Source organism: Balaenoptera ricei, chromosome 11 (assembly GCF_028023285.1).
Source record: "Balaenoptera ricei isolate mBalRic1 chromosome 11, mBalRic1.hap2, whole genome shotgun sequence".
NCBI lineage: Eukaryota > Metazoa > Chordata > Mammalia > Artiodactyla > Balaenopteridae > Balaenoptera > Balaenoptera ricei.
Genome location: NC_082649.1, coordinates 75,578,765 through 75,594,075, shown reverse-complemented (window position 1 = coordinate 75,594,075; position 15,311 = coordinate 75,578,765). Strand labels below are relative to the sequence as shown.

Genomic DNA, 15,311 nt, shown 5'->3' with positions numbered 1-15,311 from the left:
GGCATAGCAGCATCTGAAACGCATCGGCCCAGCAATCCCACTCCCGGGCATCCATCCGAAGTGACGACAGATGTCACAGAGCACTGATTAAGGGGGTCGAGGGATGGAGATGAGCATACATGAAATGAGAAAACCCAACGAGCACATGCACCTAGACGTGAATTGGAATCTTATGCAGTCATGAAAAGGATGATGGGGAAGTATACTTGGGTGTGGAAAGATGCCCACCGTACAGTGAGTGAGAAGTGCACCAGAGGGATCTGAGACCGAGCCCGTGTGACTAGGAGGCTGGAGGCATCCAGGCTCCAGCTCTGGGCCTGAAACGTGAACCACAATCTCCCTGGACGGTGGGATATGAGGTGAGACTTACTTCCCCTGTTTTTGAGCACCTGAACTTTTTATGATCACAATCAACACGGTGCGTTTTAAGTGATTCTTAGTCTGGACGCTACAGTAATGAGGTTTTTACCAACGGTGTGTCTAGAAAGGAAGAACCCATCAGGTAATGCTGAGAAGGCAGAGCAAGAGATATACCACAAGTCAGGAAAGATGGGAGACGCAGTGTGGACCTTCCTCTGGAAGCCAGAAGCTCATCACAATATGAGCTTCATCTGAAGACGATTTAGATTTTCTGTCTTCATAGAACCTGCAACTCCATAGCACATGCCAGAGGAGCCTCAAGCCTTCACTTACACAGTCACTTCTTAACAGAACCTGGGCCACATTTCGGACAGACCATGGCTGTGTTGGGCAAAGGGCTAGATGTGGCCCACCCACCCAGCCTTGCTTCGCAGGCCTCACTCCAATTTTGGGAATGAAAGATACGAACGGGAATTAGAAGGATGTCACTGGGCTGACACCTCCTTCCAGATATAAGCACCAGCAGGGCCAGTTCTCTCGCTATTAGTCTAGTCGACAGACAGTAAATGAAAGTTTAAAAGCTTATCTATTTTTCCCCCATGTGGTAAGATAAAGCTATTTTCATTTGGAAGAAGGAAAAGTAAATAGATTTACTTTTCCTGGATGGGCCTCTGTGAAAATAAGTATTAAAAATATTAATGAATTAAAAAAAAAAATTAAATTCAAAAACAGTCCCCCACAGCAGACTCGGACGGTACATTCTGGGCCAAGCCCAGACTTGGTTTCCAGTGGTGCCCACTGGCCTGACCCACGAGCCCCTCGTGCTCACCTGGGATCTTCAGGTTCAGGTCACAGATGCTCCCAACAGTGGCCACAGATGGGGCTCGACTGGTACGGGTGATGCTCTCCTTGACTCTTCCCTCCCCGCTGATCTTCACGGTAAAGGGGCTCCCTGCAAAAACCGAGCAGGCCCTTGAGAGAGCAGCCCAGAGGCCATGCGTGGCATTTACAGAAAACCCAAGCACGGGACAGGGAGAGCAGATGGGGCCACACGTACCAGGCACGTGCTCGTCGGCGAATTTGGTGGAGACAATGTAAACCCCAGGCACGGTGGGGAAGTAGGAGACCTTGCAAGTGCCGTCCTCCAGGTCCTCTGTCTGGATGTCCACTTTACTGGGGCCTTCCACCGCCAAGGAGATGCCACCATAACCTGCAACACAGTAGCCCGGGGCCGCTATGACAGCAGCTCATCAGGAAGGGGGAGCCTGATGAATGCAGAAAGGACCTCCACCCCTGGAAATGCTTCAGACGGCAGAAAGACAGTAACGGTGGCCCCTGTTGGACAGCACTGGGCAGAGGAGTCAGTTAAACGCTCTGAGAAATCCTGGAGTGAAATACCCTGGCTGAAGGTGGCCTTGACCATACTCTCTTCTCAAGGGTATCCACTAATATCCCAGCGACCACCTGTCCTGCAGAACCTGCTGGGGGGGACACTTTGCCCACCTGCTTCCAGGAATGGCACGTGCTGTCTGGGGGTTTATTACCAGCTGCAGGCCTGAGAATTTGACATTTTTAACTGCTCCTAGCTGCCTTGGATGCCCAGCCAGGGAACCACTAAGACAGCAGATCTAAAGCTTTAATAACCTGAGGAATCAACAGAGAACATAAGCCCATCAGGACCACAAATTCTCCAGCTCCTTGCCTTGGGAAGGTGACTTTATCCAGAAGTCACCAATGCAAGCCCATCCCTCAAAAAGGCAGAAGATGAAGACTCTGGGATGTGGAGTAGCTTGGAGTGGCCCATCCTAATTCGGACCATCTCAAAGAGGAAACAGGAAGAAACTCCTCATTTCCACGAAAGCACTGCTCAGCTGAACATGACTTTGACCAGCTGGCCCAACATTCTTAGTTTGAGATGAGTCAAGGAGACCCTGGGGAGCTGAGAACAATGGTGGGAGTACTGATAATGAAACAGATCTGCGAGTTGTTGTGGCTCTGGGTTCGAATGCCAGAAGCAGACGGGGCTGCTAACCCTGCGGGCCTCAATTTTTTCATCTAGAAAACAAAGATAATACCTACTTTACCACTGCTCTTGGGGCTTAAATGATAATCATGTAAAAGGGTCTATAACTTGAAGGATGCTCAGAAAGAAAAGAAAGTTGGCAGGATAAAAAGATGGAGTAATGCGAGCAATAAGAAGCCAGTTCCAAAGCGCTGGGCCTTTTCCCCTGGGACCATCCCCCACAGACCTGCATCCCTCGTGTCCACGATGAAGTCAGACATCTCGAAAGTCCGGCCTTCCGACAGGCCACGGCCGTAGACTTTGGCTCTGCGGGCATCCCCGATCTCTGACTGGACCACCATGATGGACACAGGGCTGTTGGCCACGTGGTTGCCATTCTTCTTGATGCTGACCAGGTGTTCACCCACCTCCCGGGGGATGAAGGAGATGCCTGGACCAGGGCACAGATTGGGGGTTATGAGGTGGGAGGGAGGGGTGAAGGGGAGGAAGCAGGAGGGAGACACACTGGCAAGAACGGAAACAGGACTTCCTTCCTGACTTCCCGGCAACCTAGGGTGTCCAAGAGGGCTGTCAACATCATAAGGTAGAAATGCTTGGATTCTGACCATGCATGTGACCCAGCAGGTTTATCACATCACACTCCAAGGTGCTACCAATTTCCCAGGCAAGGACTGGGATCTCGGGCAAGGTGGGAACCCCCATCTCCCACTCAAGATGTCCCGGCTCCTGCCGGGAGGGCAGTCTGGGCTCACCAATGTGATTGTTGGGCAGCCTCTTTAGGAGACAGGGCTCGTCGCGGCCGGATGGGGCCTTGATGCTGGCCGTCAGGGTGCTGAGGTCAGTCTCACTGATGTCGAGCAGGAAGTCGGCGGCAGAGCCCAGCTTCACCTGAGAGCACCGTCTGCTGTCGTCTGGGAAACACCAGCCCCAACACAGCTCCATTACACGTGGTCACCCTGGCTCTCCAGAGCTCTCACACCACATGCCATTTATAGATGAACAGGCAAGAATTAATTACGCAAACTTAAGTGACAAAAACACGCTCCGGACAATGAGCAGACCTAACCAACAAAGAATGACTGCTACTTATGCCTGGTTACAGGGAAGACTAGTAACTGGCAGGAACTGGAGACCTGAGTCCACACAGACCACATTTATAACCCACTGAGAACATGATCTGAACACAGAGAGCACAACAGGGGTCAGAAGCAGGGCTTTGAGTCAGATAATCTCCACCTGAATCCCAGAATACCCACATGAACATGGCTAAGCCAGTCTCTCCAATCCTCAGTTTTCCCATCTGTAAAAGGGAGACAAAAATCTATCTAGAAGTGATGCCAATGAGAATCTCTGAGCTCATTTACTCGTGCAATAAGTATTATTTGAAGGCCTCTGTCTGAGGGCCTCCTTATTTGGACCCTGGAGTCAGACTGGCACAAATAATTGCCCTCCAAATGATGTGCTTGCCTTTCCCGGGATTACCAGCTGCAGGAGGAATTTAGCCTATCCAATGTTGGCCTCGCACCCCTAGTTTGTTCCCAAGGAGATGCTGTGAAACCTAAGTCTCAGACATGCCTAGCCTGCTGCCCCGGGTCTGATGGGAGGGGGGCTTATTGGGGCAGGGAGCCTCCAGCAAGTTGGGCAACTCTACCTGTGATCTTGGCTGTGAAGGGGCTGCCAGGGATGTGTTTGTCATTGTACTTGACCAGAATGCTGTAGTCGCCTGGCAGGGTGGGCAGGTAGGTCACTGTGCATGTCCCATCTTTGTTGTCAATGCAGCTGATTTCCGCCTTTGAGGGTCCCTCAATAGCCAAGTCCAGGCCACCTATGAATGAGAGGAGAGAAGGAGAGCCATCAGGGAGAGTGTTTCTGTGTTTCAAAAGGTATCACCACTCATCCGGGACAGCCCTGATGCCAGGAACGTCAGACTGACACAAGCCACGGGCAAGGGGCGTAGGTCAGAATAAAGCTATTTACATGGTGAAAGTGTCACTGGGAAGACACTCCACCATCTGAATTCTTCCTGCAAGTGATCCTGAAGTTCAATTCTTCCAGATGTGTGGGATGAGGAAGGGCTGGAACCCCACGGGCCAATCACACATACGGGAAAGAGTGTCACACACAGACTATCACTGCTGCTTGGGGGCTGGATGCCATCATGAAAATCCCATTAGAATCGCAAATTTAGAAATTCCTGTGATGACAATGTGCATGGGCACAGAGCTAGAATAAGCCACTAAATGATTCATGTGGCCCTGTGGATACATGTACAGGTGCAAAAAGAACAAAACCAAAAATGCTATCTATCAAAACACATGTAAATTTCAGGCAATTCACATAAAACATTTCATAGTATGAATGTGATTTTAATCAGAACAGGAAGGACTTTAAAATTTCTGTTTTGGGTAGAAGACAGAGGAGCTCTATGTAAGAGATTTATATGAGAGAAAAGACAAGACAAATACTACCATTCGAGAGCCTTGTTTTTAAAGGCTTCCCTGGAATTGCATCCCCTTAACTCTCCAAATGACAGCTGAGAACCACAGAACCACATTACCTTCTCCTGCATCCTCGGTGACAATGGTGAAGGTGGCGGTTTTGTTGGCCACTCCGTACACGAGGCCCGGGCCATATGCAGAAACGCTCCCGCTGTTGGGGTAGTTCACGTAGAACTGGAGCGGGCTCTCTGGGTTTGCAAAGAACACACACAAAGTTGGGACTCATGGGCGGTGGTGGTGGTGGGGGGATATTCACCTAACAGCAGCGGGTGTGGCATCTCCTGGGCAGAGCAGAAGGCAAGAGCAGACTCTGTGGGGCTCCCCATCCTAGGACACCCAACGGGGTCTACTCACTATCGACCCTTCAGTGATCACATGAGAAGAACAGCCCCCTGGGTGTTCCAGACTAGAGGCGGGCTGAGGCAGGGGAATCTGGCTCAAATGGACAAGTAAGGAGGGAACAGCTACACCAGGGCCGGGTGGCGGGGGCGGGGGGAGCGATGGAGAAGAGAAATGACCCACTACTAGACGGAATGTGACTGGAAAGGTCCTTTGGGAAGGCCGTTTGCCCATAACTTTCAAAGTCTGTGAGCCCAGCCCGAGGAATCTATCCCACTGTGGTCCTCTCCACCCACGCCCACTCCCAGCCCTAGGCAAGTACTTCCATTTCCACAGAATTCAGATGCAAATTAGGAAAAGAACCCAGGGTCCAACAATAGGGGGTTGGTTAAATAAACATTAGTCTACTCGCAGGTCACTAAAAATAACGAGGGAGATCTATGTATACTAACTTGAGAGATTATCCATAATGTGTTGCATTAAAGAGAAAAAGGCAAATTGCTATATAAATGTCAATATCCCATTATATTAATACCCTATATAACATTAACACCTATTATAATACCTATATAATAATATATACCCATTATAATATATTCCTATGTAATATTAATACCATTATCCCAGTCCAAAATAGAACAAAATTGCATGCATATTTGTAGGTACAGAGGGAGACATTTGAAAAGATACACACACCAGCATTGGAAGTAGAAGGAAAATGGTAGAAAGACATTTTTACTTTTTCTGTATCTGCATCTTTAGAACGTTTAAATAGAAGCAGATAAATACATTTTTGCTTTAAACACATAGTATCCATACACATACACATAAACTAAAGCAAACATCAAACTGGGAGAAATATTTGCAACTCCTATCACAAAGGGCTAATCTCTCCAATATTTAGACTGCTCTCAGAAACTGATATGACACAGGCCAATAATCCAAGAGAAAAACTGAGCCAAGGATACAAACGTCCAGTTCAGAGAAAGAGAAATACAAATAGCATTGATACTTAGCCATATAGAAAGTTGCTCAATTTCATTCACAGGAGAAATACAAACAAAGCAATACTGTTTTTTTAACTATCAGTCTGGCAAAGATCCAAAAATTTGATAGCCTATTCCACTGGCAAATTGGCGGAAAAGCAGGTGCTCTCCTACATGGCGGGTGGGTACGTGAACAGGAAGAGATTGGGTGAAGGGCGCTTTGATGAGATCTGTCAGAATTGCAGGGCTGTTGCCTGTGCCCTGCAATTCCTGCCCTGGGAACCAAATATCTCAGATACACCCTGGCAGGTGTGAGATGATGGGTGTGCAAGGCTATTCACTGCAGCAGGACTAGTAATCACAAAATGTGGGGAAGAACCCAATTGTCCTCCAGTGGGAGAAATGGTTCACGTGTAACGTTCACCCAAACGGCCGGACACCATGAACACTCTCTACTATTCAGATGCGCAAAGTTCTCCAAGATATACTATTTGATGAAAAGGGCAAGGTTAGAATAATGTGTAGCGTAGGCAACAAAGGGAGAGGGATTAAACATCTGTATTCCCATCTGTTGTAGAGTCTTAAAAATATTCTGAAATCTAGCATAAAACACCAGTAACAGTCAGGTTCAAGGAGAGGGCAGATGGGGGATATGGGTGGGAAGGAAACCTTTCTCCACATCATTTTTAAACTATGTAGATAGATTATGTACTCAAAAAAAAAAAAAAAGAACAAGAGTAACACTGTGCTGGTTGATGGACATGAAACTTGAGCTGGCTTTCCTTGTCAAGGGCAGTGTGACAATAAGGCAGCTTGTCCTCTTCTCACAACCTCTTCTCCTGTCCCACACTGCTCTGGGCTCTGCAGGCCCAGCTGGAAAGTCCCTTGATGTGCCTCACATTTTTCTCCCAGCTCACCCTTTGGCCATGCTTGGCATAGTGACAAAGACAAACAATCACGGACCAAAGGGCCTGCACTGTGGCCCAGGACACTTAGCTGTGTCATCCCTGCTGGAAATTAGCTGGATCTGCTGGGGTCACAGCCTGTTTGGTTTTGCAGGGACGCCCACACTGCATTCCCAAATCTGCCACTGAAAACCACACAGCAGGTGACTGAACGACTGACTACAGTCTCCCAGATGTTCACATCCTGAACCTTGGAGTCCTGCAGGGCCAGTCAGCCAGGGCGCTAAGCCCGACTTACCAGGGATGTGGCTGCCCATGTATTTGATGTGCATCTCGTGGAGGCCGACCTCAGTGGGAGCGTATCTGACAGTGACCGTGCCATCCTTGTTGTCCACAATCTCAGGTGTGGCTGTCTTCCCAGAAGGCATGTGGACCTCTCCTGTTGGAGCACATGGAGACAGGGCAGTGAGCCCACCAAGACTTCCCCCAAGAAGCTGAGCACAGAGGCACACGTGGCCTTCACAACAAAGGTTTTCAGATACAAGAACACTTCACTGTTGCCTAAAACACCACGTTCCACAACCGGAAGCAGAGACGTACCTGCCTTTATTTTGTTCTATTTTGTTTCCACAAAATGCAGCAGGCAACTCACAAGTAAAGGGTCTTCTACTTTTGTAGTGACAAATTAGAAGCTCAAACAGGACTTGAGAAGACCATGAGACCAATCGGATTGGTAAAGCGTCAACTCAAAGAGAAGCAGGCATTGAAAGGAGGCTAGGAGAGGAAGTAACTCTTGTACAACAGACCTCAGTGTCAATGTCACATCTGGAAAAGTGGAAGAATAAGAGAAGGCAAGAAAAGGGGGGAGTAGGAACGTGATGGTCGAGAGCGATCTAAACACAGCGGTTCTCCCCCTACAGAGCATCTCCGGCCCTCTCTCCAGGATGCAAGTTATAAATGAACCACCTCTTCTGAGATACACATATACACACAGAACATTCTGCAATCCCATGGGCTCATGGACTGACCCAGGGATGCTGGGTTCCGGACCCCAGGTCTGGGGGACATGTGGAACCAGCTCCTGCGCACTGTTTGGAGAGCTAGTGCAAGCGAGTGAGAACAAGACGGCTTTCATGACAGTGCTTACCGGTGATTTCTCCTTTCCTGACTGCAAACGGAATGACCAAGTCGAAAGGCTTAAACCCCAGGCCATTCATGTCACTCACTGGGACATAGGCCTCTTCAGTTACCTAAAAACAGGAAGCAGTGGTCACTGGGTAAAGTGGACAACAGTGTGAGCTGGGGAAGCTACAGGGGGCAGAGCAACTGGGAATTTTGCAAGCTCGAACAGCCAGGATTTGGGGATGCGGCTGCCCATGCATTGTGGGCTTTGGCTAACGGGCTCCGGGGCCAGAGCAGAACCTGAAGAGTTGGAGGAATCATGCTGACCAATTGCTAAAAATCCCTAGGCTGTTTGCTTGTGAAATTCCCAGCAGCGCCCATGGGAAAGCGGAAAAGTGAGAGACAGCAATGTCTGTGAGTCCCAAGAGGTTCCACCTGGAAAGGTTTAGTTGCCTGTGGCCTGGAAAAGAAGGTGCGTTTTAAGTGGCAGAAAGTAGCAGCGGTGGCTTTCCCCCTGAACAGAAACCAAATGTGCAAGTGGTGGCTTTTAGAGTCAGGAGGAGGGCTGAGACAGCTGTCCATCTTTCTCTTTAAACATGGAGACAAACTGCACCGAGCGTGATCACAGACATGGTGGTGGGCGATTCGTGGAGTGCGTACGATGACACGGGTGGGTCTCATTACAGAGAAAGCCGGGATCATTGTGATGCACTGATCAGTGGGGACAAACCAATGACCAGGACACCCAGAGGGCTTAAGCAATCCCCAAAAGCAGGCTGCAGCTTTTCTGCAATGAAGGCTGAGTAAACAAAGACATGGAAAAGGGAAAAATAAAAACAAAAACCAAAAGTGTACCCAGGGCCTGAATCCGGGGGGACATGCATTTACCGGTGCCTCCTCCACAGCTGCGACTTCCCCATCTGTGGCCTGGTCAGTGGCAAATGGAAATTAGTTGGGAATCACATTGAGGGACATCGTGACTCAGTAGATTCTACAACCCGAGGGCTGCTTCCTCCCCATCTGTCTTGCATAGCAGAGAGCTACTCCCTGTAGTGGGAGCCTACCTTCTTCCCACCATTGTGGAGAGCAAGTTGGCATCTCCTCTTCAAATGTCAAATCCACATGCCCTCTGAACCCATGACCCACTTTAGGGAAGCAAGCCTATAGAAATACTGGCAGGAAAGTCTATAGGTAAGTCATGTGCGCCAAGGATTTTACTGGAGCCACTCTCTGTTGGGAAAGGCTGAAATAACCTAAATGTCCATCTGTAAGTGAGTCGGTTAAGTAAATTACATAAGTCTGTACAGTGGACCCCGGTGCAGCCATTCTGAAGAGGCGATCAAGTCAGATCAATTAATATGGAAGGGTATTTACAGCATCTCAAGGGAAGGAAGCAAGTTGCAAAGCAATGTGCATGGTTAATCTCATGCACAAAACTGACATGTTTCTTGTATAAGCAGGAAAAAACCTAATGCTGGTCACCCCTGGAGCATGAAATTGGGAAAGGGGTCTCTTGTTACTTGGTATGTGTCTATAGTTATGTCCTAGAAGTTTTTATAAATTCATTTTTTAAAAACCAGAGACTTTGTATTCCTGATCCAATCACCCTGATAAGGGATGGGTCCCCTTCTCAGTTCCCTCTTCTCCCACAATAAAAGAATTGGAAAACCTCCCTTCTGGAGGAAAACTTCTGTGCCCATGTTTAGCCCCTTTTGTGTATTCTGGCATCTCAGAAAGGGGGCTTCACTTACAAAGGCAGCTTTGTAAGCTTCAACATTTGCAACAGCCCTATCCCCCACCCTCTGGACCATCTCAGGTTGGGTGACTCCGGCACACATCAGCCAGGAAGATCTTTCAGTGGCTATGCTATAGCCTTTGATCAGTGACTTCTTAACAGTGACAGGCAGAGAAGCTGCTAGACCCGTGACTTGCTGTGCACGTTTGTGAGATGTATTTAACTGAACCAGCCTGCTGGGGCTCCTGCAGACATTTGCTGCAAAGGCAGTACAGGGTGTTCAATGTCCTTTTGGCCCCAAGTCTGCAGGGGAAGACAGCAAACCTAGCCCCAAGAGGCCAATGAATAGAAAGTGGGCCCATCTAGGTAAAGCTGGAGGAAGCTAGGAATGGGAGAATGAAGACCTAAAGCAAGTGCCCTGAGTGTCATCCCTTTCTGCCTTCAGCAGTTGTTAGGGGGTAGTGCGTTTACACAAAGGATCCTTGCTTTGTGTGCATTCCAGGGCTGAATGGACATTCATTCCTAATGAGTTTGGTGGCCTCCACTGCAGGTTTCTGACTCATCTGCTAAAACGGTCCTTGGTATTTTCTTCCTGATTTCCTCACTCACACCCTCCAAACGTGGTCTCTTATCTCCAGCTCATCCCACCAGCAGGGCTGTGACCTCTGCCCAATTCTAACCAACCAGATAAAAACTCCTGTGGGCTAAAAACAGATTCTTAAAACTACAACTGGGACTTCTCTGTAAATAAGAAGGACATAAACTTTCTAGCTGCATCTTTTTCTCCCCTGAGGAGAAAAACACTCCCAAGTTAACAGCGTCAAAAGTGTTTACATCCTTGAGACATAAAAAGGCTCCAGGTCTCTGGCACAATGTTCACAGATAAACAAACATCTATGGAAAAGAATAAAGGTACAGCAGATTATAGAGTGGGAGACAGACATGGGCTTCTGTCTGGAATGGAGTCTCCGTGTCCTTCTCTGCTGCTGCATAAAGTGAAATCATTAGATGGAGCTTTGTAGGCTGTGCATGGGGCCAGGCATTGAGTTCTGTAAACTTTGTGGTCTGCTGCCCGTGGCATCAAAGGACACAGGTGGGGACGGCACTCAGCAGCTGTCCAGAGCAGGCAGTCTGGGTTCAGTGGACTTAAGTCTGATCCCCGCTCCTATACAGGATTTGTAAAAGGGCCAACAATGCTTAGTTTTAAGGGTTAAATGAAGGACTGCTCCTAAGGTTTCTAACCCCTTCCCTGGTTGAAGAACCTTAATAAGCAAAGGAAGATCTAAAAGTCACTCAGATTTGAAAATTAAAAGGCCTAGCCATTCTCTGGCTCAGAGGTTTTGCATAATGGTTTTCTTTTATTCCAGATGTTCCTAGCTTCAAAAAGACAAGTTATTTCCCCCTCATCATCAAAGTCTGAATCTTTCCAAAACACAACTGGAGGTACTTTGAGTCCTGGGATATCAGAGTCAAGTCTCCAGACATAACAGCCTCGGGAACCTCTCTCCTCCGAAGAACTAGCAGGATGAAAAACCGTAATGTTTTACTTATAGATGTTTTTGTCAAAGTGTATCTTTCTGAGCTGGGCTTAGGCCAGGACATTGCCTAAGATCCTTAAGCATGATGGACATTTTGGTTACCAGTGATTTCCTAAAACCCCTTAGAGCCAAAGGGTCCCTGGGTTTTTAGAGATTACTGCAGGATTCTGCAAGGTCATGACTGCTTAAGACAATATTTTTTTTACAGAAAAGAAAAAAAAAAGAGGCGGGGGATGTCTCAGCCAGGGTTTAACAAACAGCAGTCGTTACTGTTCCTGCTAACAACAGCATGCTCTAGAGAAGAAATTTTCCTTACCATGACAGTGAACGGGCTGTTGGGAATATCAACGCCACCAAAGCGCACGTAGATGACATAGGTGCCCGGCTTGGCGGCCGTGTAGAAAATGTCATAGGTGCCATCCTCATTCTCGATGACATCAGCCTCAGCCTCAGTGCCGTCCGGGGTCAGAACCGTGCAGGTCACTTTGCCTTTCCCGGCGGTCTTGGCATCTACCACAAAGCCCACTTCCTCGCCAGTTTTCACAGTGGAGGCGATTCCAGGACCTGGAGAAAAGTTTAGGAGGAGAGCATGGAAGCTTCAGCCACGGACAGCAGCTGGAGGCCCAAGAACAAATCACACACGTTCGTGTTGTATCTGTGAATGTTAGACCTTCAACTGCCACCGTGCAGGGGGATGTCCCAGAGATGCCCTGGGGAAGATGCTGCTCCAGGGAGCATTCTATCCATTACTTATTAAATAAGGTGTATCTGCAAGTTCCGAGTGATAACCATATGTTAAACCAGCTTTGCCAGCATTCAAGTGTATGGGGATGAAGGTCAACTTTCATCAGCAAACACATATTGGGCATTTTCTTAAGTGCCAGATACACACAAAGGTGAGCAAACCACAGTCTCAGCTCTCAATATGCTCAAAAACTAACAGGGCAGATGCACGCAGGCTGGACACCAAGAATGACAGCTCGATCTGTGTTGGAAACACCGAGAGGGGACTAAGTTATCAAAAAAATAATCAATGGTTCTTCAAAGAAGCATCCTGCAGCACATCTATGAAAAGTTCTATGAATTTATATCCCAGGGTTGCCACATTGACAGAGGGCTTCCTGACAAAGGGGAAATGGCTGAATTCTGAAGGCTGGGTACCCTTGGCTTAGGGAAGACTTACAACCTCTGTCTCCAAATGATGACCCGTCTATCTGTCTGTCTCTCTGACTTGTGGCACCCCTTTACTGAGGATCCACAGATCAGGGAGTGCAAAAAACTGTGAATTAAAAGCACCCCGGCCAAAAAAAAACAGCAAAGTGTGTAGAAGCAACAGGGAGTGACAAGAACATGCTGAGACAGTGAGTAGTAAGGGAAGACTGAAGTTTGGCACTGAATGACAGACTGAGAGGTAGGGCCAAAGGAGCCCCCAGGCTGAGCAGAGTATCTTGCCTGAGCTGCAGGAAGGATGAGAGCCTGGAAAGCCAGGAGGAAGTTCCCACCCAGTATTCACATGCCCTCAGGTTAGCAAAGACAATCCAGTTGTCTCTGGAACAGCACAGACCTAGGAGGTGGCAGACTGGCCATCGTTACAAAACTTCTCAGTCTTGTGGTGGATGAGCCAAAAAGAGCCAAGCTGAGCAATTTACAACCTCACCCTGAAAGCTGAAAGATTTTCTCCTTTCAGAACAAGACGAGATATGAGAGAAATAGGACACATCCAGGGTGGACCTCTGTTTAGTGTTATTTAAAGAGAAGCAACTCAGTTTCATTTCAGAGATGGGGATTCATGGTTTGAAATCTGCTTGAAGCAGCATCAGAGTTGCCCATGATATTCAACTGGTCGTGTCTTAGAAACGGAAGGAACTGTTACGCTCTAATATGCCTGGAGAATTCCCGAGAGACTCAGACGTAAGTCCTGAGTGTTGAGGAAAAACCTAGATCCTTTAATGTGCTTCTCTAGCCCTGGCCTGAAATGCTCTTGAATGTATCTCGAATAACTAAACCATCTACTCATGAAAGGCATAAATTTGATGCTTTTCATGGGAGCCACCATCACAGTTGAAATCTCAACAATCACCCACTTCAAAAGTAACTGTAGGGCTTCCCTGGTGGCGCAGTGGTTGAGAGTCTGCCTGCCAATGCAGGGGATGCGGGTTCGAGCCCTGGTCTGGGAAGATCCCACATGCCGCGGAGCGGCTGGGCCCGTGAGCCACAATTACTGAGCCTGCGCGTCTGGAGCCTGTGCTCCGCAACAAGAGAGGCCGCGATAGTGAGAGGCCCGCGCACTGCGATGAAGAGTGGCCCCCACTTGCCGCAACTAGAGAAAGCCCTCGCACAGAAACGAAGACCCAACACAGCCAAAAATAAATAAATAAATAAATAAATAAATAAAAAAGTAACTGTAATAGTTTCCATGTGCCTGGCACCGTGCTAAGCACTTTTCATGCCTGACCTCATCTAATCTCTGCAATAGCACTGCGAAACAGTCTCTGATCCTTGGAAGAGCTTCTTGAACTTAAATGTTTTCCAAAAAGATCTTCCATCTAAGTCTGCCTGAGGCTAAGAGTGGTTGAGCATCTTGCCCTGATCACACAGCTATTAAGTGGCAGACGCTGGCTTTCTGATGTCAAAACACACACTCCTGTCCTTGAGCTGCACTCACCTGTGGCCAGGCACTTGCTGGCATCGCCCGTCTGTGTGGCCCGGATGCGGTAGGGAGACAACGGGATGTCATCCCCACCGTAGGTGACCCCAATCATATAACGTCCAGTCTTGTCAGGGATGTAGGTAACAGCGTATGTGCCATCTTTATTATCATGGACAATGGCTCTTTTGGGTTTTCCCTCTTGGTCCTGTGGATCACAGAGAAATGCTATCTAGGATGTTGTCATCAAGATGTAGAAGTCGTTCAAAGAAAACCTTGACACATTTTGCTCATTAATTAATGCCTCTAGTGGGAGGAAAAAAGAATTACTGGCTTAACACATTTTGGGAGGTGGTGGGAGCAGAGGGTCATAGATCCTTTTAACACTGTGATGGACACGGTCAATTTTTAGTGAATTTTCTGTCAAGGGAACAAACAGTTTTAGCTCCAAATCCATCGAAATGTAGGGAGACAAGAGGGCAGAGGCTCCTGCTTCTGCACCATCACCTTCACTCTCCTTTTCCTCTTTACTAATAGGAACCTAATTCTTAGCTAGGTGCGCTGCTTCCAGAATACGAGACACCACTTCCTAGTATCCTTGGCCACTAGGTACAGCCATGGGACTTATGACAAACTTCTAGCAAACGAGAAGAGAGTGGAAGTCTCATGAGGGACTTCTGACAGGGCTGCTTAAGACAGCTGATTGAGTTGGAAGGTCCCATTGTCCCTTCTGCTCTCTTCCTCTTTCTGGCTTGCCATGTGGATTGGATGGCCAGAGCACCAGCAGGCTCGTGGTCCAGGAGGAGACCTTAGGGACAGAAGCCACACGTTAGGACAGAGGAGCAGAGAGGTGGCATGGACCCTGCTTCTTTGATAAGCCACACAGCATCCAGGCGCCTTGCCCGGCCTCTGGGCCTCTCTAACAAGAGAGAACTATCCCATGTGTTTAAGCCACTCTTATTTGAGGGTTGACTGTGATATGCAGCAGAACTTAGTCTTAACTAATCCAAAGGGTAATTTTAAACATTCAAACATAAAAAGATAGGAATAGATATAATAGAGAGCAAAATATATGAGATTCACCAAAATGCGGTACGTGAAGCTATACTCTCAGACTTCTCAGGCAAGCCTGTTTGTTGTCCTGTACAATTACTGACT

General features: G+C 48.0%; 2 protein-coding genes across 5 annotated transcripts in view; both read right to left on the bottom strand.

Annotated features, from left to right (window-relative positions):
• Positions 1-15,311, bottom strand: part of FLNB (filamin B) — a 136,967-nt gene that overhangs the window by 17,440 nt on the left and 104,216 nt on the right. For 2 of the 4 annotated variants that reach the window (XM_059939979.1, XM_059939980.1), the window contains 11 exons: positions 14,172-14,361; positions 11,823-12,070; positions 9,089-9,160; positions 8,259-8,361; positions 7,410-7,550; positions 4,941-5,069; positions 4,035-4,208; positions 3,136-3,294; positions 2,610-2,813; positions 1,418-1,570; positions 1,190-1,312 (listed from right to left, as the gene is read on the bottom strand). In XM_059939979.1, coding sequence (XP_059795962.1) covers positions 1,190-1,312; positions 1,418-1,570; positions 2,610-2,813; positions 3,136-3,294; positions 4,035-4,208; positions 4,941-5,069; positions 7,410-7,550; positions 8,259-8,361; positions 9,089-9,160; positions 11,823-12,070; positions 14,172-14,361 — 1,696 coding nt within the window. The remainder of the gene's footprint in view (positions 1-1,189; positions 1,313-1,417; positions 1,571-2,609; positions 2,814-3,135; positions 3,295-4,034; positions 4,209-4,940; positions 5,070-7,409; positions 7,551-8,258; positions 8,362-9,088; positions 9,161-11,822; positions 12,071-14,171; positions 14,362-15,311) is intronic. The other 2 variants (XM_059939981.1, XM_059939982.1) reach the window with 2 other exon arrangements.
• Positions 11,747-15,311, bottom strand: part of SLMAP (sarcolemma associated protein) — a 312,286-nt gene continuing 308,721 nt past the window's right edge. Inside the window, exon 24 of the mRNA XM_059939987.1 lies at positions 11,747-11,757. The gene's annotated coding sequence lies outside the window, so the exon portion shown is untranslated. The remainder of the gene's footprint in view (positions 11,758-15,311) is intronic.